This window comes from Pimephales promelas, chromosome 14, assembly GCF_988280905.1.
Source record: "Pimephales promelas chromosome 14, fPimPro1.hap1.1, whole genome shotgun sequence".
In the NCBI taxonomy this organism is placed as follows: domain Eukaryota; kingdom Metazoa; phylum Chordata; class Actinopteri; order Cypriniformes; family Leuciscidae; genus Pimephales; species Pimephales promelas.
In genome coordinates, this window is record NC_142782.1 from 21,101,711 (window position 1) to 21,125,560 (window position 23,850).

Genomic DNA, 23,850 nt, shown 5'->3' on the forward strand with positions numbered 1-23,850 from the left:
CATTGGACAAAGATGAAGAAAGTTTAACAGTTGAACAGTCCCAAAATCAGCAGTCAAAAAACAGACACACAGAGTACAGGCTGGCAGTTTAAATGAATGATAAATGTATTTTTGCTTCTTTTTTTCAAACTTAAATCACTGAGCATCATATACAGAGGCATAAGAATAACTGTAAACCAGAGCCGAGAGATACAGAGATTTATGTACAAATACAAAATTAATAACAGCCTTTCTTCCAGAGAAGGAAGAAAGGAAGGAAAGTATGCTGGTGAAAAGAAAAAAAGAGAGAAAAAGATGGCAAGGAGGAGGCATTGGGTACTGACACACACTTTGGTTTCTTTATAAATATTTTTCTGTCATCCACTCCTGGATTGCGAGACATGTGGTGCGCAGCAGGTACTGTAGCTTTTTCCTTGGGTCAGTTGCAGAAAGGAACATGGAGGCGTGTGTGTGGGGTGGGGGGGACTCATAACAGTAGGCAACCGCCTCTCTTCTTCCGCTTGCGCACCTGCAGCGCTGCCCTGGTGGCCATCTCAAACACCTCACGCACTCCATCCTTAGTTTTAGCCGAACACTCCAAATATCCAAATGCACTGATCCTGTTAGCCATGTCACGGCCCTCCTCTGGTTTTACAGGTTCCTAAAAACATGTGCACGATGAGAGGAAGCATTCTTTTAGAAAATAAACTACTCACCCTCTCACTAGATTCATTTGTACACTAACAACATATAATAGTGAACACAATGTCTACTAATGAACTGCATTTAATTGATCAAAAGTGCCAATAAAGACATTTATAGATGTTACAAAAGGTTTCCATTTCACTTTCTATTTCAAATAAATGCTATAGACTTCTATTTCAGCTAATAAACATAACTGTCAACATTGATAATAGTAAGAAATGTTTAAGAGTAAATCAGCATACTAGAACTTCACCCTAATGTTTTCATAAAAAGCAAATATCCATTTCAGCTGCCCTCTTATATTTGAATTCTGTGTTGTTTATATTTATGCACCAAATCAAATCATGTAGTTAGATTAATATTAATTTAAAATGTAACTTTTGTAATTGCATACTAATTCAAAGCGAAGGTTACAACACACAATGAACGTCAATAAACATTTCATACTGTAGAAGTATAGTATTCTGAATGTCACATGACTTACAATCTGCCACATTCCTGTAGAGATAAAATCAGGGTTTGAGCTCAGTGAGCATTCCAAGACACTAACAACAATGTTTCTTAGCTACCTTAAATGATCCCCACAACAGTCCCTTTCAACACAAAGTGGCTATTTAAAGTGGTTAAAAGTAGACGAACAATTTGGGAGAATATGATGGATCATTACAGTACAAATAGTGTATACTAAAATCTTCCTCATTAGAAAATAACTTAAAAATGATACATGTATACATTTAAAAGTAATATGACGACTAGCATGGAAGTTTCACTACTGTTTTTTTTTTTTGCCTTACTCTTACAAACAAACCTTCAGCATGATGTAATCCCTGAAGGCAGCTTTTTCCCCACAGGAAACAGCTGCTTTTCCATTTTCCTTTGTGGTTTTAAGAGACAGGAAGTGTCCTGTTTGTTAAGGCAAAGGCCAACAAAAGGCCTCTGCTGTGTCTTATAAACCTCTGTTTCATGTTACTATGGCAACATCTGCGTGTGCACACACACACACACACCTGCCATACCTGTTTCATCTTGATCAGCTCCCTGCGTGTATGTTCATCATTCCGCAGGTCCTTTTTATTGCCCACTAGGATGATGGGAACATTGGGACAAAAATGTTTTACCTCTGGCGTCCATTTCTCCGGAATATTCTCTGGAAGAGGCCAGAACATAAATTATGAAACCTGATGCCAAAGTTAAAATATTTTTAGAAATAATTTAATACAGAAAATTAATGAAATTTCAATATTTAATCATTTTACTTTAATGTAATATGTGCAAGTTGAATTACTTACACTCAGTTAAAACTGAATTTGCTGTGAATCAGGAATTGGAAACTACCAATAAACACTACCATTCAAAAGTTTGGGCTCTTTACAATTTTTTTTAGTCTCTTATGCTCAACAAGGCTGCATTTATTTGATTAAAAATACAGTTTAAAATAATTGTTTTCTATTCTAATTTAAAAATGTAATTTATTCCTGTGATGTCAAAACTGAATTTTCAGCATCATTCCTTCAGTGTCCGGTGATCACGCTAATATGCTGATTTGGTTGTCACGAAACATTTCGTATTATTAACACAGCTTATTTTTGTGGAGAATTTTGATGCATTGTTATTTTTTTCAGGAGTCTTAATAGAAAAATAGAAAGGTAAATAGAAAGTTCAAAAGAACAGCTTAACCTGAATGTCTTTACTGTTCTGAAGTTTGGAGTCAGTAAGCATTTCAATCAGTATTGTGTGTGTGTGTGTGGTTAGGTACCTAAACTATCTGGACTGTCTATAGAGAAACACATCAGAATAACATCTGTGTCTGGATACGACAATGGCCTCAACCGATCATAGTCTTCCTGACCAGCTGTGTCCCATAGAGCCAACTCCACCTGAGAGAGAGAGAGAGAGAGAGAGAGAGAGAGAGAGAGAGATACTTCAGTATTGTTTGTCATCTGAAGGATTGTCACTGGACTTGTTGTCAATGTCAGTGGTCATAAATATAAAAACCATTTATAAACCCAAAGCTATTTAAAGAGATAACTGCAGTTCAAACTGGTGTAGAGGTCTTCGACGACAATACAAGAACATTCAAGTGTTAAGAGGTCTTTTTTTTGTGTGAAATAAAATGTGGGTCCTTGAGCATACAGGATATAGAAAAATAAAATCAACAAACTTCAAATCTTTTAATTAAAAGTTCTGGAACACTGGTCTGGCCAAATTTAACTCCTGAAATCATATTCTTCCTTAACTTATAGGTTCATTTCAATACCGTCGTCCTCTATTTCAAAGAAGCTTACAAGTCCAAACATGAACAAAAATCGTAAACCATTTCCTGTAGTAGTAAGTTCAGATCAGAGGAGCACTCACTCTTGCTGAACCTCTCTTATATTATATCCAGCATGTCTGATCAGGATGACCTGACATTTGGGTTAAAAAGTTGCAGGAACACCCAATTCCCTCTCTCAAACAAGCATACACAGACACAACACATTCTCAGTGCTTCAGTCCACAAAACAAGGAAGAAGGACTGTGTGTGTACAACACTATTTTGGGATAACTGACCTGTTTGCCGTCCACCTCTATGTCAGCAATGTAGTTTTCGAACACTGTGGGCACGTAGACCTCTGGGAACTGGTCTTTACTGAACACAATGAGCAAACATGTTTTTCCACAGGCTCCATCTCCCACAATCACCAGCTTCTTACGAATAGCTGCCATCACTTAAGAAAAAGAAAGAAGACTACCATGAGACATGGTTAAAATTAAATTCACAAAACAAACAGGCTACAATATTCATATTCTGTGATGATGACCCACTGGCTGTAGATTATCCCATTTAGTGCATAGCTATTGAGCAATTAAAAATAAAACATGAAAATTGTATACAACAACAATGATTGCAACAATATTACAACATAATATTTTACCCAATCCAATAAACTTTTTCTAGAGACTGGTTAGCCAACATGTTTAGCTACAGTACATGTTTTATTATTACATCCGGTAATTGTAACTATTCGGAGAAGTTAGAGCCAATTAGCCATTTTAAATATCATAGAAATGCAATGAAATTAAAAGATTGAGACTGAAGAAATTAAAAGACGTGAAAGAAGCAGCGATACGTTGCCATTGACTGCGTGCGATGAGATGTCCAGTTTCGCAGTAATTGTAAACAAACATTTAACAAATAAAAATCAAGTATTCCAAAGAGCCACAAAATATGTCCAAAAATCATTATAATAATTGAGTGAGTGAACCTCTGTTTGAGGAATGAAACATAATAGAGGTTAGCAGGTCCATGATCTATCCACCATTTATGCAGAATCAAGAGGCCAAAATGCTGATCAAAACTCAAACTCAACCCCTAAATAGAATGAAAAAAGTACATTTTGTTTAAGGCCTTATTTGGGAGAAGTTCTTGTATCCACAGAAAGTGAGAGCATGAAGAGTATGGAAAAAATACAGTAAGAAAGACTTTCCTGTCCCACCCTTTTCCTCTTTCCCACAATTTGAAGAAAAAAAAATAAGGACACGATGGCCCAAAAATGTCACAGCCAAACAGCATACACTCACAGACATGCATTTTCTTTAAATAGTGCCAATCTAACCAGTTGTCCACATTTAAGCACAAACACACACACACACACACACACACACACACACACACACACACACACACACACACACACACACACACACACACACACACACACACACACACACGTACAGTAGCCCAGTTAATGCAGACAAGATTTTGGGCTTGCGTGCATGATTCATGTGTGTGAGAAAGTAGGTTGTAGGCTGTGTAGAAATTTAAACTAACACACATGCCATCTTCCAACACATCAGCACTCAGGCAAGCAAGTACAAAACAAAAATCATAGTAATATCACAGAAATAGCCTACTGTTATTTTAAACGTGGTATTAGTCCCGCCCCTCCTCCACTGTGATTGGACCACCAGTAAAAACGCTGGCCGCTCGGCGCTTCAGCGTGAAAAAAAAAAAAAACTCAGTGCCTTGGTACGCTCATGGCGTTTAAAAAACGCGGCACTCCCATTGAAAACAAATGCCAGGCGCATACGACACACGGCCTTAGAATGATTTCTATTTTTAAATAATATTAAAATAGAAAACAATTTGTAATAATAAATTGTAATAACTCCGTAATATTGTTTCTACTGTATTTTTTAACAAATAAATACAGCCTTTGGTGAACAGAGACTTTCAGAAAAAAAAAAAAAAGTGAACAACTTGCAAACCCCAAACTTTGGAACAGTTCTGAGTGTACATTTAAAATACTATCTATAGTAATGAAAGTGTGTGAGGGACAAACACATTACAAAGGTACGCTTTTGGTGCTCTAGCGGTTAATAAACAAAACTGCATGCGTCTTGCAGAAGTCACGCAGGGCACCATAGTTATTTAGAAGACAAAAACACATTTTGGAAGGTAGATTGATGGACTTGCTCATAGAACATTTTTTTTTTAAATTTGAAAAAAAATAAAATAAATAAAGTTACATAGGCCTAATGTAAATGACTCATCATTTGATTACTTTCAAACTAGTTAGGACTGCAGTTTCATAATCAGACATTTTGATTAGAAGTTGTCAGCTTATCCTGAAACAGAGACACCCACACTCTGAACTTGAAAAATCAAAGCGGACAAGTTCTGAGAGAGAGAAAAGAACCGAAGCAGGTCAGTGCTATTCTTAAACGTGCCTCCCTGTAGAGAGAAAGGTTTTCTTGGTGACGGCAGCCTATATTCTCACATGCACAGACATTAATCTCTGTTGCCTTTATCTTAAGCCCTTCAAACACACATTCCCGAACACCACTGGCTTTTTAAAACAGTTGAGAAGAAGTCGAAAAGTTACAAAGCCGACCTATCAATTCACTGAAACTGAAATCATGAGGAAATTCATTTTTTTAGTATAGATGAGAAAATCTGTGATACGTCACACAGGGAATGTCCCACATGCTTGCTCGGGGAATGCTGTCACGTCTCTGAAGGCACAATGTGGAAACATTTCCTTGTCCTCTGGTGGCAAGAAGAGAACGAGCCCACTTCCTGTTCTGACAACTCCCTTCCTGTTCACATGCAGGCTCCTAAAAACATTGTATCTGGTGAAATTTAAAAAAAAAAAAAAAATCCCACAGCTGCTTCTGGGTATAAATGACTGTCAAACCGGAGTAGTGTTTTTTTTTATTTAATAATATTAATTTAGATTATATTTTATAGTTATATATATATATATAATCATATCCATCCATCCATCCAAGTCCATACTGACCCAGGTGTATGTAGTATGTATTGTGGGAAAACATGCCTCGATTATTTTTAACTTTATTTTCCTTGCCTTAAACAATAACAGCTATTTAATATATATATATATATATATATATATATATATATATATATATTGTTAAAAGGCTATATCGTCCAGTGTGAGGGTTCCGTGAAGCGTCTCCACTTAAGTCTGCACTCATCTATCAGACTGCTTGTTCAATGAATTGCTCCACAAAGACCTCAGAAAGGTAGGGTAAAAAAAAAAAATGATATTGTGCTGAGTGATGCCCACTGGCATGGTTCCTGTGAGTCTCCAGGAAGTAACGGATGATGTGAGCACTGGTGAGATTGTGTCTGGTGGACGATGTGAATATATGATGCCTGCAGTGGGAGCCGCAGCACAGAGATCTGTGAAACGTGTCTGAACCTTACAGGCAAGCTGTAAAATCACGCATTCCCTCTCTGCCTGAAGCTCAAACCAACTGTTTGCACGATGACCCTATTTAGGGATGAGCAAAATTACCTAACCTAGTTGGGATAAGCAGTCGCCACTATGTTATTATTGTGGCCAAAAGAAATCACGATAACAATATTATTGATATAACTAGTATAGATTAATATTGAATAATGTTAATAATGCCAACAGTCAAGTATTTTTGTTTGATTGTGTTTTTTGATTTTCTGAGAAATTAATGCTCATAAAAAAAGAAAAAAAAAATAGTGTACAGAGGTGGAGGGAGAGTTTCACAAAAATCACAAAAAGAAAAAGGCACACCACAGCTCCATAAATAGAGAACATGCAATAAATATTTTTTTCTATTCTATTTTTGCCAACTGGATGTGTGCACTTTTGTCAATTTTTTTGCTGTAACCATATGTGTTCAAAACCATTTTGACTGGCCCTTTCTGTAGTGTGGGGTGTCTAACACCCTATTTTTAAAAAAAAAAAAAAAAAAGAAAGAAAAGAAAAAAACTCCCACAATAGCGAGCTGACTTAACTGTTTTTCGGTAGTGTTTCGGTAGAGCTTTCGGTGTGAAACAACACAGCATCATCGCAGCCTTCTTTTTGCCGTTTTATGATGGGTGGTAACCAGTTTTAAAGAGCAATACTGCCACCTTCTATGTTGGACTGTCAACCAGAGTTACTGGAATTGAATTTATAAGTCCAGTATTAACGTTATATAAATATAAAATAATTAAATAAATTGTATCACAATTATCATCAATACCAGCATATTGTGACACGACACCCCTAGTCCTGTATGATTTAGGCTTGTTCACACCAAGAATTATAAATAAAGTAGAAGCACCAATATATATATATATTTCAAAATCAAAATAAAGTTCTATTACTGAGCGAACTACACACACACACACACACAAAGTAATGTTGAGAATTGGGTTTTTACATTATTGCACCGGTAATACTAGATGTATTAGGCTCGAAAACGAACCATGATGACCAATATTGACCAATTATTTTCAGCAGGAATCTTACTGCGCTCGCTGTATGCGTCTGTATGAACAGGTAAAGATGATGAATCTCTATCTCCAGGGAATCTGACGGGAGCTTCAATATACTTAAACCCACTGGAGCACATTAGAAATATTTAATGGGGTATAAGTATTCATTTAATAAGGTGAAGCTCTGCCATCAATTCACAGCTAATCTCACAATTAATGACCCGCAGAGATCATCAGGGGGTCTGTAAGGCCTGAGAGTGAGACACCTCACAGAAACGCACCTATTCTTTTCCCCACTGGATCGCAAACATGTAGGCAAAACTGAAATGAACCAAAAGGGCTTTGTGTTTGCTGATGATGTGTGTCTTCAATATTCCTGAGAGGGGGTCAACCTAGGGGTGTGCGATATAATGATATCAGATCATATCAGTTGTACCTGTTAAGCTTCACCAGAGCACGGACGCACTGAAGCGTTTTTCTGTTTAAATAGTTCAAAGTTACTATATCAGATTTAATGTTATTACATATATAGATAGATTTCTATACACAGGAATAATATTTATTGAATTTATACCCAAATGCGTCAATGTAATAATTATGAGCGCTGGATACTCTGATTTACTCTATGGCATATCATACTTGTTTCTATGTTATTTATATGGACTGAACATGTTTATGTATGGCAAACAAAGCCTGGTCTTGGAATTAAAGAGTACAAAGTCTCTGTAAAACAGAAAGATAAACAGAGATTAAAATCAGAATTTATGATTCAAGTATGAGGGATACTTCTGCTACAAAAAAAAATACTACAAAAAAAAAAAGAAACTATGAAAATAACGCTTAACCTGAAGCCGTAATTTACTGTACACTGTTAACCATAGTCCAGCTGTACACATCTGTATCACTTAGAGTGCAATAGTCAGGTAGTAAATAGGGGAATAGATTTTTTAACTAACTTAAACCTTTAAATATAGACCTACTGTAAGCTACAAAGTTGTTAATCAATGGTATGTGCTTTTGTTGAAGCCATCAGCCTGCATGATTTCAACTTTTTAAATAATTGTGTTTAACATTGGAATTCTTGGTGAAAAATTAAATCTCCACCAATGTGTATAGTATGTCACCAGATGACACAGTGTGTTAATGTGAAAGCCAAATGACAACAACTTGCTTAAACACAATCCCAGTGCCACTTGCTGCAGATTGTAAGATTGCTACAGCAACACTTAAGCTATATTACAGGATTCATTGACCCCAAGGGTGACAGGCAGCCAATCAAAAGCAAATGCCAGACACAAGAACATAACAGCCTCATACTTCTGAGCAGCAGCAGGCCCTTAGATCAGATTCTCCACACGGAAGAAGAGACGAGCACAGAAGATTAAACTCTAATTTAAAGGCCTCACTAGTGTTTGGCTTCCTTATCACACTGAGAGATTAATCAAGGCAGAAAATCTGAAACAAATATAGCAAAACTTTAATTAAAGTTCTTACGCATAAATTTAGGACTATAGAAACAATGATTTTACACTTTTAAAAAAAACTGAGCATTTCTGAGTGCCTCCGATTTCAACTTTCATTCAGTCAGGAATGAAGCAACGAACGAAAGACGGAAGGAAAGAGTCACCCTAGCAAAATGAAAATGTAGCCTACAGATTTTTCTAAGCTAAGGACAGAAGAAGCAGAAGTGTCTGACCTACTTGAATGTTTGTTCATGTTCCTAGAGAGGGTGATATGGAGAGGAGAAAAAAAGGGTGTCCTAATTAAAAACTGTGTCCTCTCTTCCTCCTCCTCATATTTTTTGTCCCTCTTTCTCACACGATGAGGTTGTCATCGAAGACTAAATGAACTGCAGCCCAGAGGGCTCACACTAACCTGAAAACAGCTTTCCATGCATAACCACTCAAATTCAGTGACATAGCACACAACAAACTGATCTTTGAACAGTCAGAAAGTGAGCGAAAAGGTATGGAGGCTGCTAGTTTGGACATGTTTGCTCTATTTTTTAATTTCATAAAAAATGAAATCATTCATCTTTTTTTGTATAAAGGATCGGCTTTCCTTTTCAGCAGAAAAACGCTTGGGAATCCAGGTGTATTGATGCTGACCTCTGTGAGATCAAGGGTCTTTAAACTTATTTAGGACACTTATTTAGGGATGCTTCTTGGTGGTTAAAGAGACAGAGCAGGGAACCCAGAGGGGGATGGGATCAGAAAGAACCATGAGCTGAGATTCAAACTTGGGTCATCCAAAACGCAGTGTTGCCCACAAGACAGCATTCAGATACTCGAAGCAAAGGAACACTTGGATCCACAAGCAAGGACACCGATTTGTTAGTTAGAGGTCATTGTGAGGTCAAAATATTTCAAAAGTACCATCAAAAGTTTGGGACCAGCCTTAAACTGTACTATATTGAATGGCTAATAAAATAGTACAGTTTAAACAACTGCTTTATATTTTTTTAATGTTAATTCTAGGGCTGTCAGTTAAACACATTATTAATGGCGTTAACGCAAACCCATTTTAACGGCAACAATTTATTTTATTGTGCGGGTAACGGCCTTTTTGACCTGACAAATTTGTAACTTTGTTTCAATGGCTTGCACCGCACGAGGACGTTTTGTTGCTTCCGCTTCGTCGACCAAAGCGCAAGCGGATCTAGCTAGACCGGAAACAAAACAACAGGCATGCCGCACACACTTGTTTATATATAGTAGGTTAACGTTACGTTTTGAGTGGATAACGAGCATGAGACGCCGAAATGGATGCCAATAAGATTCTGAGAAAGTTTACTTTTAAAAAGTTGCCAAATGGTTGCCAGAGTTACATTGAGAGGTTATTTGCTCCAAGTGAGAATGTTAGTGTAAAATTGAACACAGTATTGTCAACGTTGAACAATAAAAAAACATTTGCACAAAGCAAACTGATCCACTTTTCCATGTTGATAATAGCATTAAAATGAGAAAAAAAGAAAATGGGACAAAAAGAAAATCAAGAGACATTTAGAATAGATAAAAATGTGTGATTAATCGCAAGTTAAATTACATTAATGTGAAGTGATTAATCGTAATTAAATATTTTAATCGTTTGACAGCACTTTTATCAAATTAGTATCCTTGCTGGTGGATTAAAGCATACCTCTACTTCTTAAATGTGTGATACCACAGGAGGAGAAAACAGCCCAGAGGACACAACAGCATACAGATAGTCCTCCAGGACATCTAGGCCTACTTGTTTTTAGCATGCAGGAAACCACCCTCAAAAACATTCTGCTTATAAAGGCAAACAAACCAACCTCCCTATTCGTCAACACTCAGTAAACACATTTAATATTTCATTTACAAATGTCAGTTCTGTTTTGATTATTTTACTATTTCATTTAGCAGAGTTTGCATCACAAATGTGCACACTAAAGGCTAAAGCACTAAAGTCTGCTTCTGAATCAAACCAGTGTGCCTCACTTTGATTTTTGAACAGCAAGCTGAATAATGACCCATATCGACCTGCACCTCTCATAAACAGAGAGAAGTGTGGCTGCAAGCCCACACCTGTTGGCACTGCTGAGGCGGCACAACAGACGCAGCCTTCCTAGTCCCTACTAGCAAGACTGGCACACTCACTCATTCTTATCAGGTGAAACTGATGCTTCAGACCCTCCACTCTTTTTCTGCATCACAGTCACACTCATCATCAGATTAAAAAAAAAAAAAACAAGTAAATATTACAGTCCTCAGTAAGCCCGATTCTGTCTAGGTAGCTCAGTATTTTTCAAGCCATGGCAGTTGGGATGTAAACACTGTCCTTACATGGAGGAGGTGGTCTGTTTCAGAGAGAATTACTCAGAAATTCCTGCTGAAATGTGGCCTCTTCCTTACCAAACACATTGAGGTAGATTTCCTATAGGCGACTGCTTCAAACACAAACACCTGGATCATTCCTGTTTAACAAGTTTTTATATGAACTAGATGAACATTTCACTTTCAGCAGCCTACAAAACAGACCAAGACCAGCGGTTTCTGTCCAAAACGCACATGGTTCAATGACAAACAAGAAAATCTAATACAAAGTTCTTAGAAATGTTATCATTTACACAAGAGATGGTTTTATATATATATATATATATATATATATATATATATATATATATATATTTTTTCAAAAACACTGATTTTGCTTTCAAAAAACAATTTGGCATGTCACAAGTCGGCATGAAACAGAAATTCTGATACAATAGTGCTTTCTTCCCTGTACATATCCGAGTGAAAATAGCTTTCCAAACAAGACTAAATGTAAAGAAGTGGGGGGGTCATAAAGTACTATTTTTTTCCTTGGTGAATTTTTTTTTTCTAAGAAATAAGTTTTCAAATATAAAATAAAATGAAAATGTTTGTTTATTTGCTTATGTATCTTACAAATGAAACAATAAGAACCAATAATCCCAACCTTCGTTTCATTTTTTTTTCTTTTTTAAGAATTACATTTTTCGTTCCATACTCTCAACATTCTTTGGAATTTCGGTCAGCTGTATTTCGAGGCCCGGTCATGTGACGTCGTCGACATGGCGGCGTTCAGGAGGAGGCGACCAGCTCCATGTACAGTAGAAAAACAATCTTCCCCTCGAAAACTGGAGTAATGTTATTCATCTCAGGTAAGCGTACTTTAATAGTCCTTCAAAGTTATTTGAAAACTTTTACAATTAATGAAAACGTAGTAAGTACCAATTTTATCAATCCCTTCAAAATAATTACCATCACCTCACTGACCCAAAACAAAAGTTTGGCTTGAAACTTTGGCATTACACAATTCTTTAACACGAACCCACACTAAGAGCTGCTCAGACTTGGAAAAAACATGAGCTGAAAGTTAGTTATTTTATTTCGAGGCGCGGTCTTTCGTCATCTTCCAAGTTTCACCAATAAACACTCGGTGTCTGTGTCTACACGAGCGGATTTTAGTGTTAACGTTGATGTCTCTGAAATGATCTACGACATTGTGAGCCTAAACACAACGATGTAGGGAATTCAACAGGGGTGTTGTCTTACACTCCCAAGCCAAATCCATCTGAATCTTGTGCTGTGGTCTAAAGCAAACACTGCGATACCGATCTCTGTGTGAAAACAGGTGGTGTGACCATCTTAGTAAACACACCACAACTTCAGCGACGCTTTTGTGTCCTCATAGCTCACAATCAAAATATTTTCCCTGGCTTTTTAAGAAACACGTCAAGTTGTTGATCTTCATAAAATACGCTTTTCTGAAGCCAACACCTACTTCTTTTCTCCCCGAAGAAGAGTTAACCTTAAACCGTGAAAGGGCTCTTGCTTGTTCCACTACCTAATAAAAACTAATAGCAACGCAAATGCTTTCGAAATCAACTCTTACCTTTTGATCAAACTGAAGTTTCACCGCTGAAGGTTTCCTTTTTTCTCTGGCGCAGTGTGTGTGTGTGTGTGTGTTCAAATGTTTGGCTGTCCGTGGAGAGGACTAGGAGCGCTGCCGTTAGATCCTCCCACAGACTATGGACACGCGCTACTGGTCTGGAGTTGTCTATGCCCAAATGCTATTGGCTCGAAGGGAGGAGCTGGCTGTCACGGCCACGCCCCTCAGCCGTTGAAATAGAATGACATCATTGGCACGAGCGGTGGCAGGGGGTTGAGGTGTGAGCGCAATGCCTGCGACTGCGAGGGTGACCTATGGCAAGCCATTTTTAGCATTTAAAAGCTAAGTTTAACTATCCGGAATTAACATTGCAGATATTTACAACGTCATTCTAATTAATTACATTTTGGATAGTTGGAATTGTCATTCACGATATCGGTAATGTAATTGTGACTAGTCAAAAAGATAGAGATTTCTGTAATTTAGTAATTCACGATATGGGCGTGGGCGCAAACTGGTTGGCAGAAAGAACCAAAAGAATTTAGTTGCGGATATCTGAAATGTTCTTTTTGACAAGGCAAAACTGAATTAGCCTAACAGACATCTGCAACACAAATCCAGTCTAGCTGTTAAATGTTGAAATGGCTTGCCATAGTGACCAGTTGATTGAAATCCAAATGCACCATATGCAGTTCTGTAAGATTCTTCAACGAATCAGTCTATTCAGTCGGTTCCGTTTACTGAATCGGCTTACCAATGTTCGAACATGCTCACAAAACCGGTTTGAATTAAACATTCACGTTTATTGTGTGAACAACTCATTGACCCACTGAACCAAGACAGATCCGATTCGTAATGAGGTGAGAGCTGATCCATATCCACCTCATTTTGCAACGCTGTTTTCTTTGATTGTGCGAGATTTCAGATTTATTAGCCGCCATTTTTAAATAACTAAGAACAGTGCAATAAATGGTCAAATGTGTGCGCTACAAACCACTGTTTATAACTACGACAATAACTTAAAATAATATGAGAAATACCAGTTTACAATATCAAGCAACATAAGCTGTTTTTGTACAGCTAAAAATAACTAGAAGTGAAGGACACCAGAAGTCTCGCACATGTTTGTGCCAGCTCGATTGAAAAGAAAGTGGACATTTTCAGTCAAATAATTTGAAATTTAGAACAGTTTATTGTAAATACAAATATGTTTTTGTTTTTAAAGGAATAGTTCATTTTTGAAAAAGGCATTATTTACCAGAGTAGGAGAACTCGAGTCGCACATTTAAAGCCTAGTTCACACTACATGATCTTAAAACTGTACGGTTCACACTACATGACTTGCTCTCTGTGAAACCAGGAGTGTTCAAGTTGTTAAGGTGTTCACACCACACGACACAATGTGATAGATCCGCGACAGGAGGTAACACACTACTCTGTCACCCAACGATTCTATCTTGTCTACAAACCACGTTTTATCACGAAAAATCCCGCGATAAAGCGAATTGGAAATGATGAGAAACAGCACACGCACCAAAACCCAGCGAAGAAGAACACAACACGCGAATATGGATGTCAGACAGAAACTAGTGCTGCAAACTGTTTGCCCGATGATGTGCTCTGAGAAAAAACGCAAAAAAAAAAAAAAAAAATACAAAAAAGAATAAGAGAGTATGGGCGAAAGAATGGACCGCATACGCGAACAGCAGGGATTGTCTGTGCTACAGAGAGAGTTGGAGGTGAATATAGCATGTTTATATCGGAGATGTAGCTGCATGTTTATGTTTGGCTGACCTGTGTATTTAACTCTGATTGGCTGTAGCTCATGACATCACGTGAGGTTGAGTCGTGCGACAGCTCTGGATATCTAGCATGCTAGATATTTTTCTGGGCTCGGCGACGCGTCTGCGAGGCATCTGCGAGTGTTTTTGATGCGTTGTTGGCGCTTTCATACTAACAGATTGGCGAGCATTCATCACCCACTAATCCCCCACAATTTGCACGCGATAACACCTTGACCTGTCGGCGAGCTCAACAATTTTGCAAATCGGGCTTTAAATCATGTAGTGTGAACTAGGCTGAAGGACTTAAGGACCAAGAGGCAACCTTCCTGTCTCTTGAAACCAACACGGAAGTGCATTAAACTGCAATTCATCTACTGACCACTTGAGGCATTCTGCAGAAGTGAGTCAAATCTGCATCTCTCCCAAGTTAAAATACCCAACTTTTACAGCAGAAAAAAAAACGTTTACAGCCTGAAGCAAAAAGTGGTTTTGGTCAGCTTGTTTTGCCCTTCATTACAATTTTTTTTTTTTTCAATCCGTTTAAATTAGGGAGACCGGGGATGGTTGTAACATGGGTCAGTTATATTAATATATGGCTGATTAATATATAGAGAGACTGTGAATTGAATATAAAAACTTTTCTCCTCTTTTCTCTTTCTCTTTTCTCAGCAAATGCCGAGACCCTGTGCGTGCAATTTTATGAAACTAGATTGTATAACACTACATTATTACAGCATGTCAACTAACACTATTTTACACAATATACAACAGATCATCGAAAGTTACAAATATGTTAATAGTTGCAAACATTTATAGCCTGTAACGTCTATACAGATCACTGCATGAAAACGTTGCTCAGTTCTAATAGTCTGCAAGATCTCAGGTTCACTATTTGTCTGGATACGCTTCATTAATCAAGTTGAGACTGGGATAAGAATCGTAAAAGAGTAAACTGGGAGAAATGATGGATGTCTATATTTAGATTGCCTATAACATGATGTTTAATCACAATGTTGTGAAATTAATTTGGTCCTGCTTTTCTGTTTGATGACAATTGGTAACCTATGATGAACCAACCAGATCTATAGCCATAAAATGACAACCTGGTGTGTAATAAGAAGCAGGAAATTGAATTTGGTCTCAATATTGTTGTAAATAATTAGTTTTAATGCATTGTCTATTTATAGCCATACAGGAAATAAAGTTTCCTTGCTGACTTAGAAAGATAGGCTATTATAAGTTTTCTTATGTTTTCCAGGTGAGTCAGCTTTAAGGATCTTGGTTGCCTGTTTTCTTGGTATGTGACTTGTGTTGCTATGACCACAGGTCTAAACTAAAGCCTTGCCTGTTGTTTGTGTAGTCTATAGCTGATCCTGATGATGAGTCAGGCCTAAAGATCTGCTCTTTTGTTTCTCAGATTACACAATGACGTCATCCGCATGTGTTTCGAAAAGTAGAGTCATGTGTATCACTGAGTGATTGTCTGTTGTGCATCTTCTCTAACTCTTTCTCTGAGATCACAGCTCAACAGAAGCATATGAGCAGTGATGAACTCTAAATCTGGACAAGAAAACTTCTTTAAAAAATAATTTGTCGGGTAAACAAATGTTAAGATTACTTTTTGTCTGTCTTTGCAGTGTTCTAATCTTGCATGTGTGTGACTCACTTTCCCATCATTCTTTAAAATAGTGACACCTAGAGGACATAATACTTCATTACAAGCTGGTGCATGTGCTAAATTGTTACTTATTGCTCTATATTTGTTTGTTATTTTCCAATGAATTGTAGTAGTTCTGTTGGCATGATGCAACACCAGGTCATTACATTGTAACTGGGAGATTTAGTTGATGCACTTGCATGTTATTTTGTTGTAAATGTGTTGTCTTAAGACCTGCAGCTTATAAATATTCATCATGAGTGAATGATAATAAACACAGTAGGGATGTTTAATGTGAAATGATTAAGAGAAATATAAAAAATAGTGCTGTATGTGCATGGTGTGTGTTTGAATATGGCTGAGACGAATTTTAAAATGAATAAGGAGCTGATTATTTGTAAAGCATATTTCTGTTAAAGTATGTATATTTATGTATACAATATTTAATTTTGTTGTCTATAGTTATATACTCTACATTTTCTATGATGTCAGATATTTATGATATTATATTTGCACTTTTTTATAAAATTAAATATATATTTATTAGTAGAGCATTTTTTTAATTTTAATCTAATTTTACACGCAGAACTAAATTGTAATATGCCAGTCACTGGATATTTTTATTGGACTTTTTTGCTCTGTCACACAGAAAAGTAACATTTTTAAGAATTTGCATTTGAGCCAAGTCAATATTTTCAGTCAAATTGTGGGTTATTACTCAAACTGCAATAACATTTCAAGAATAAAATATTCTCTCGTTATTATTTTAAAAACATTATTGGTTTATGACGCTGAGTGTGAGGAGATACGGCCAATAACTACGAACAAAACAATATTTACTTCAGTTTGTTGTCTTCATTATTATTCATTTCCCATATAAAACTCCCACAACAATACTGTGCATATTTCTCTCAGCAATTCAATTGCAATTATCAATTTAAATGTCTGAAAAATGTCTTTGTTCAACTTTAGGCAGATATTATTAAGATATGAAATGCAGAAAGCATGTGATGCAGGGAAAGGATTGGCAGCATCCCTAGGGAAATGAGAATGTAAATAAAATAAAACATTTGTACAGGCAAGAAAATATTACAAAAGTATAGTGCTGCTGCTGACTCAATATGAAGATGTTCTCTGCTTATATGTGACTCATTTGGTTAAAATTTAATTAATTAAATTCTTTTTCTACCATTTTCTTTTTGTACCATTTTCTGTTTAATATTAGTTGTAAGCTTTTGCAAATTAGGGATGTCTTTGTATGATAAATAGTTTTTTTCTGATATTATCCTATAATGTAAAACAAAATAATCCGGTACTGACAAACATCTGTTTGAATGTCCATTATTCTTTTTTCTGTGTGTTTGTGTGTGTGTCTTTATTTCTTCAGCTGAACACACACACACACACACACATAATATTTTATATATATATATATATATATATATATATACTTAGCTCAACTAAGTGAGCTAGAATTGTGAGATATTAACAGAGTTGAACAAACTACACAACTTCGTATATTATTACTCCATATTACTCCTTTACAAGTAAAAGTTAAGACAGATTTTCACTTAAGTTACAGTACAGAAGTAGGCCTACTTGTTTTTAAAAGTACTCAAGTATCAAAAGTAAATAGTGGCCTCAAGATACTAACTCGTGGCCTCAAGATAGTAACTCGTGGCCTACGAGTTACTATCTTGAGGCCACAAGATAGTTATAATTAATTTTTTTTTGCCAAAGTGGGACTAGGGGGGCTCCGTAATATAGTGAATTCCAATGCATTGTTTTATTATTGTTGCGTTGTTGAATGTAATACTTACAGTACTTTATGCCTCTGAATGTCTGCCTACCCTCAATATCAAATTTATTTCTAGAACACAGTTCGAGTAGTGGGATTGAATGTGAGATTGAATAAGTGCACTCACAATGGTTTCGGAAATGGTTGTTCCCTCAAATTGTGCCCTATTTAAAGTGTTTTGGCTTTTATGAATATGTGAGCCTTACTGTTATCTATAAGCTAGTGTGCTCCAAAACAATGACAAAATTTACTTTTAAAAGATCAAACTAGTTAAAAAATATATATAGGCCTATATGGGGGATGATTTCCATGATGTTTTTGATTTTAATGGATCATTACATATTTGGTCTCTATAAAAAGAAACCATGACACAAACCACTAGGTGGCAGTAGGTTGATACAGAACAGGTGCTTTCTTTCTCTTCCCCCCCTCTCTCTCTGTAGCTTTAGATGCAGATGTTTCGAAAGTGTACCTGATATTTTATATGAATCAAATTAAACAGTTAATCTGGCTTGTATAATTTCTTATTAAAGATTAATACATATTATTTCGGGATTATGTGCTGCTTATATATAAATATGGCATTTGAGGTGCCAAAAGACTAATATTAGGAGCAGGTATTTCCCTAAAAATGAGTAACATTGCAACATATGGTAACTGTTAATTGGTGAGCAAAAACAAACAAACATATTTTCCAAAGTTCATTAATATTGTTGTTTAGCAGCTTTTTCAACTTTGGACAGTTTGGATTTCCTCTTTGTCCTTTAGAGTGCAGCTGGTTAGAGCTCATATAATTGCCTATTGTTAAGTGATGATGATCCAGCTGTATGCAGTGCTGTGTGTGATATTATTTTGCAGAACAGAAGGGACACATTAAATTAGGGATCCATAAAAGCAGTGCAGGCATAGAGGGCTGGGAACAGATGTCTGCCTTTTTCCTGAGATAAAAAAAAGCGTTGCTGTTCTATTGTGTTGATACTGATGAATGCCACACAGGTGGGTTTATTGTGAGAGCTCTGCACAGAGAAGAGGAGCGTGTAGTTGACTTTCAACAGCTGGAGAATATTTTTGGACAGCAGAGGATTTGAAGTGATCCTCAAGTGCTGTGTTTTGTGTGAAAGTGTATGCATGTTTTCATTGACATTATGACCTCAATGATATAATGGGAGCCGGCAGATACTTTTGTGAAATTCAATTTTTCAAGGTTTACAAGTGCTTTTATTAGATTATTATATGGGTTCTTTTAAATTTTCTAGTTAAAAGTTCTTGTAGATTTGCTTTTTGTATTCATAAACAGTGGATTTATGTGGGGGGGCCTATACCATTTTCAAGAAAATATTAATTACCCAGTTCTGGCATGAAACTCTGAATGGTGCAGGCTGATATGTCTTTAACTGGTAGCAATCATGTCCTTATCTATTTGGCACACCTTATTGGTTGCTTTTGCATCAGCAGTCAATGAGCTTGCTGCTCAAACATTCAAATTCCTGGCATTGTTTGCTGTTACCGTCTGCAGTTAATTCATGTCTGTTACATGTGCAGAAGCAGTAGCATGTCTTACTTGCTCACAGCAATGTCTGTGAATGTATTCGCAGTAGCAAGTCTCGGTTGCTCTGTAGCGGCAGCGTTGCAGATCTATTCCGCCAAGACCAAAATACATTAAAGCAGCACTTTGCAGTTTTTTCAAACTGTGACCCCTAGAGTCGCCGTGGAGTACTTGTACTGTCGTAAATAGCATTCACACAGTGTCTCTGCACCATAGACAGTATAATAATTGGACAGAGCCATCATTGGAACTCAATTGAGACAAGTGAAGCCCATTTTTAGCGTTTTTTTAGGACTTCCGTTCCTGACGCCCAGACTCAAACTGACTCAAACGGAGCTTGACGACGTAAATGTGACGTGAGCAACCTGTCTGTCTTCTAGTGGCTGTGGCATTAGAAATCTGAATTATTCCCTTCCGAAACTTGCAGAGGCGGAGAGTGGGAGTAGGAGCTGTCCATGAGCTAGGAGCAGGAGAAACTTTTGCTAGGTATTCTGATGAATTATTTTGTCATTTTGCCTCCATGTTTCCCCGATTGTCCGCGGAGCTTCTCCTCTTGTCCATACGGTAATCTCTCTACTGTGCGACAGAGAGTCGCATGGTTATGACGCAATCGTTAGCCTACTTTTACAAAAAACTGCTTCTACTGGGCCATAACATAAGCTACAAACAAGGTAATGGATAATTTTACTCCAAATAAATAATGGACAAATGGGGTCTTCAAATGCCTCAGATGTAAAAGTTATTCACTGTCAAAGTGACGCCAAAATGAATTGGAGTCAATGGAAATGCTAACTCAAGTGACAACATGACATGACTTTTGCGTAAACATACACGCCACTTTCGAGTCAAGTGGCGTGTTATCTCTACGCATTTTGAGCTATTTGTGAATGTACATATTTTAATAACTATTTTCAAATACATTTTCAAATACATTTGCATTTAAAAAAGAAAATAAATAGGACCACAAAGTGAGTTTCACGCCATTGCATATTGCTATGGTTGAATTAAAAAAATGTTTGCTCCTAAAATACCAAACTGACCTTTGTTGTCTGTTTATCTTGACTAGCAGGGTTCAGATCGTAACTTCTGTTATTGTAAAAGCCCCACATTTCAACCAATTTATCCAATAAAATAGTATGTTTGTCTTTGATAAAACCGTTAATCCTTCTTTGGATGGATGTGCTCTTTGTTTCCAATTCTTAAAAGAAAAAAAAAATCCACTAGCATCTTCTTTTACTAAAAGCTGCCTGTGTGAGTCCCATAGGACTTTTTTTTTGCATCACCCCCCAGACTTTCAAATGCCTTGGCTTGATTTTATCCTGATAAGTACAAAAGCTGCTTTTGTGAAGAAAGCAATGCGATAAACAGCGAGCAAGAGAGAGAGAGAGAGAGAGAGAGAGAGAGATTTGTCTTCCACAAGGCCACCGAAACTTAATCCCAGATTTTTGTTGTTTTTTCCTGAAATGCTTTGGATTATGGAGAAATCGGAAACGCAAGAACAGCCGCTGCATGCCACTAGCCGGAGAACAAGAGAAGGATTAGGTAAACACATAGAATTAGAGGATAAGGAAAAGAAGGAAGGATGCAGCGATGGAAGAATGAGACAATAGAAGGATGGATGGATGAAAGGGGCAATAACAGGAGCTTAGTCTCTAAATGAAAATCCTTTTGGAGTGGAAAGCCTGTGAGATGCAGGGATCATGACTAGGAAAATATGTCGTTCACCTAAACCTGCATTTGAGTTAAACATTCATCTTCATGAGGCAGTGAAGATTGACAATCTCAAAATTTTATGTTGTTTTTAATACTATTATTACTTTGTAATCATCGCATTTTGTGAATCATAATGTTTTGAAGATGTGGGAGAGAGTTTGTTGGAGTGAGACTGAAAGTATATGCAATGTACAGTTTCCACTGGGATTGGATATACATTCCATTGTTAATGGGAACCACATGTTCCTCTGGTGTTATGTGTTACTATGGTGATGTAGTTTTTTTATTGGTCAGTAGTATAAAGACTGAGCCCTTTTGTCCGGAAAGCAGGAAGAGATGGCAACGATGCTGAATGAAGACCTCTGTTTGTCTCCTATGTCTTGATAAAAAATGATAAATACATACGAGAGATCTCTTGGGAAAAATCATCTGTGTCTCTTTTCATGAAATGAATTAACAACAAGGGGAAAGCTATTTTTTAAAATCTACAAACTGATCAATCATTTCAATTTATTACATAACTGAGCCATGTCATTTTAAGATGACCTTTCATATTCCAAGCCCTCTGTAAATTGGGTGCTCACTCAGATTGTAACGCCGCAGAGGAAGCCTCTCGTCTCCTCTAATAAGCTGCTGTGCATTTGTTCTGTACAGAGAACAGAGAACTTCTTTTCCGCCACGACCTCATTGTCTGCTTTTCTCTCTCTCTCTCCCTTTCCCTCTCTTACTTCCTGTCTGATTAATACTTCTAAAAAGGCAGAAAAAATTGGAAAATGTCTTGAATTTTGAACTGTAGTCCGCCAGTCTGTCTGTCTTCTTCGGTAACATGTGTCTGTTTTCTGATTATCATTGCCTCTGGTTCTCTGCACATCACCACAGTAATGACCCAGAGCTCATTTCTGCCACAGAACCTACTTACACATTCAGAGTAACTGTGAGTGTGTGTGTGTGTGAGAGAGAGAGAGAAAAAGAGAGAGACTGGGTGAATATAAAGAGGTCTTTATACTGTTTGACAGTGTTGAAATAGTTGACTAAGAGAGGGATTGTGGGTAATGGTAAAGCAATGCTGGGCAATAGTGTAACTACATAACAGGGAAGAGAAGAGTGAGTGAGTGTGTGTGTGATGTTTTAACTAGATTTGGACATGTGTATATACTCCACCATCAAAAATATTTTGAAATGTAATTACAATTTGAAAGAACTTGTTTTTTTTTATTTTAATATATTTTGAAATAATATATTTTAGTCTTGTGATGGAAAAGCTGAATTTTCAGCATCATTACTCTGGTCAGTGGCACATGATCCCTCAGAAATTATTATAAAATGCTGATTTGGTGCTCAAGAAACATTTCATCAGTGTTGAAAATAATTGTACTGTAATATATTTTCAAAAATGTTATTATGTTTTTTTTAATTTTCAAAGTAAACATTAAATTAAGTAAACAAACTTTAAATCTTTTATATATATATATATATATATATATATATATATATATATATATATATATATATATATTAAATTTGAGACTATGGAATGTTTGTGACCTGCCAATTAGCCACTTTAATCCAGAAACACAAGAAGAATGGATCTTTATTAAAACCAGTCATTGATTCGAGTAACTTTTTTGACATTTGTTTATAAAATGTTTTATTTCTACAATATATGGTGTAAAAACGTCTTAGTGCTGCCCTCTTCAGGTTGAACGGTGGCTACTGCAGTTGAATTTTCCTATTGGATGTTCCGTACTTCGTGACGTACCCAGGTTTCAGCTCACCACGCGAGCTACGCCCTTGGCAGTATAAAAACTATCTTGTGTCGTCAAAAGCACTGTAGGGAGTCAGGAATTGGAATTGTGAGTATTGAAAACAATCAGGATAGAGTGTTTTAGCATCTATTTCATCCCCTCTATCTCCGCTGGGGTCTGCCCACTTTTTCAGCATTTTCAAATATTGCCAGTGGGTGGAGTCAGGCTCCGACCAGGGGTTTAGTTCCCCAGGATTTTTTTATTGGTTAATAAAACTCAATGTGTGTTTCTTACGGAGGCGTATTGCATTTACTTGAAGAAAAAAAATCTACTCTGTTTTTCTGAATTAACGAGTTAATTTTTCATGAGAAAAAAAAATTTGCTCTGTTTTTCTGAATTAATGAGTTAATTATTCATGAGAAAAAAAATTTGCTCTGTTTTTCTGAATTAACGAGTTAATTTTTCATGAGAATTTTTTTTGCTCTGTTTTTCTGAATTAATGAGTTAATTTTTCATGAGAAAAAAAAAGTTTTGCTCTGTTTTTCTGAATTAACGAGTTAATTTTTCATGAGAAAAATTTTTTTTGCTCTGTTTTTCTGAATTAATGAGTTAATTTTTAATGGATTTTTTTTTTGCTCTGTTTTTCTGAATTAATGAGTTAATTTTTCATGAGAAAATTTATTTTTGCTGTTTTTTCTGAATTAACTCATTAATTCAGAAAAACAGAGCAAAAAATAAAAATCCATTAAAAATTAACTCATTAATTCAGAAAAACAGAGCAAAAAAAATTCTCATGAAAAAT

General features: G+C 36.4%; 2 protein-coding genes across 2 annotated transcripts in view; one reads left to right on the top strand and one right to left on the bottom strand.

Moving 5' to 3' along the window:
- Positions 1-81: 81 nt before the first annotated feature.
- rhocb (ras homolog family member Cb) lies at positions 82-12,969 on the bottom strand. Its single transcript, XM_039679056.2, has 5 exons — positions 12,809-12,969; positions 3,235-3,392; positions 2,441-2,561; positions 1,701-1,831; positions 82-640 (listed from the first exon to the last, which is right to left on the bottom strand). Exons 2-5 carry the CDS (start codon positions 3,388-3,390, stop codon positions 467-469), a joined length of 582 nt encoding a protein of 193 aa, XP_039534990.1. The 5' UTR covers positions 3,391-3,392; positions 12,809-12,969; the 3' UTR covers positions 82-466.
- tafa3b (TAFA chemokine like family member 3b) overlaps positions 11,899-23,850 on the top strand; it is a 140,466-nt gene continuing 128,514 nt past the window's right edge. Inside the window, exon 1 of the mRNA XM_089119577.1 lies at positions 11,899-12,074. The gene's annotated coding sequence lies outside the window, so the exon portion shown is untranslated. The remainder of the gene's footprint in view (positions 12,075-23,850) is intronic.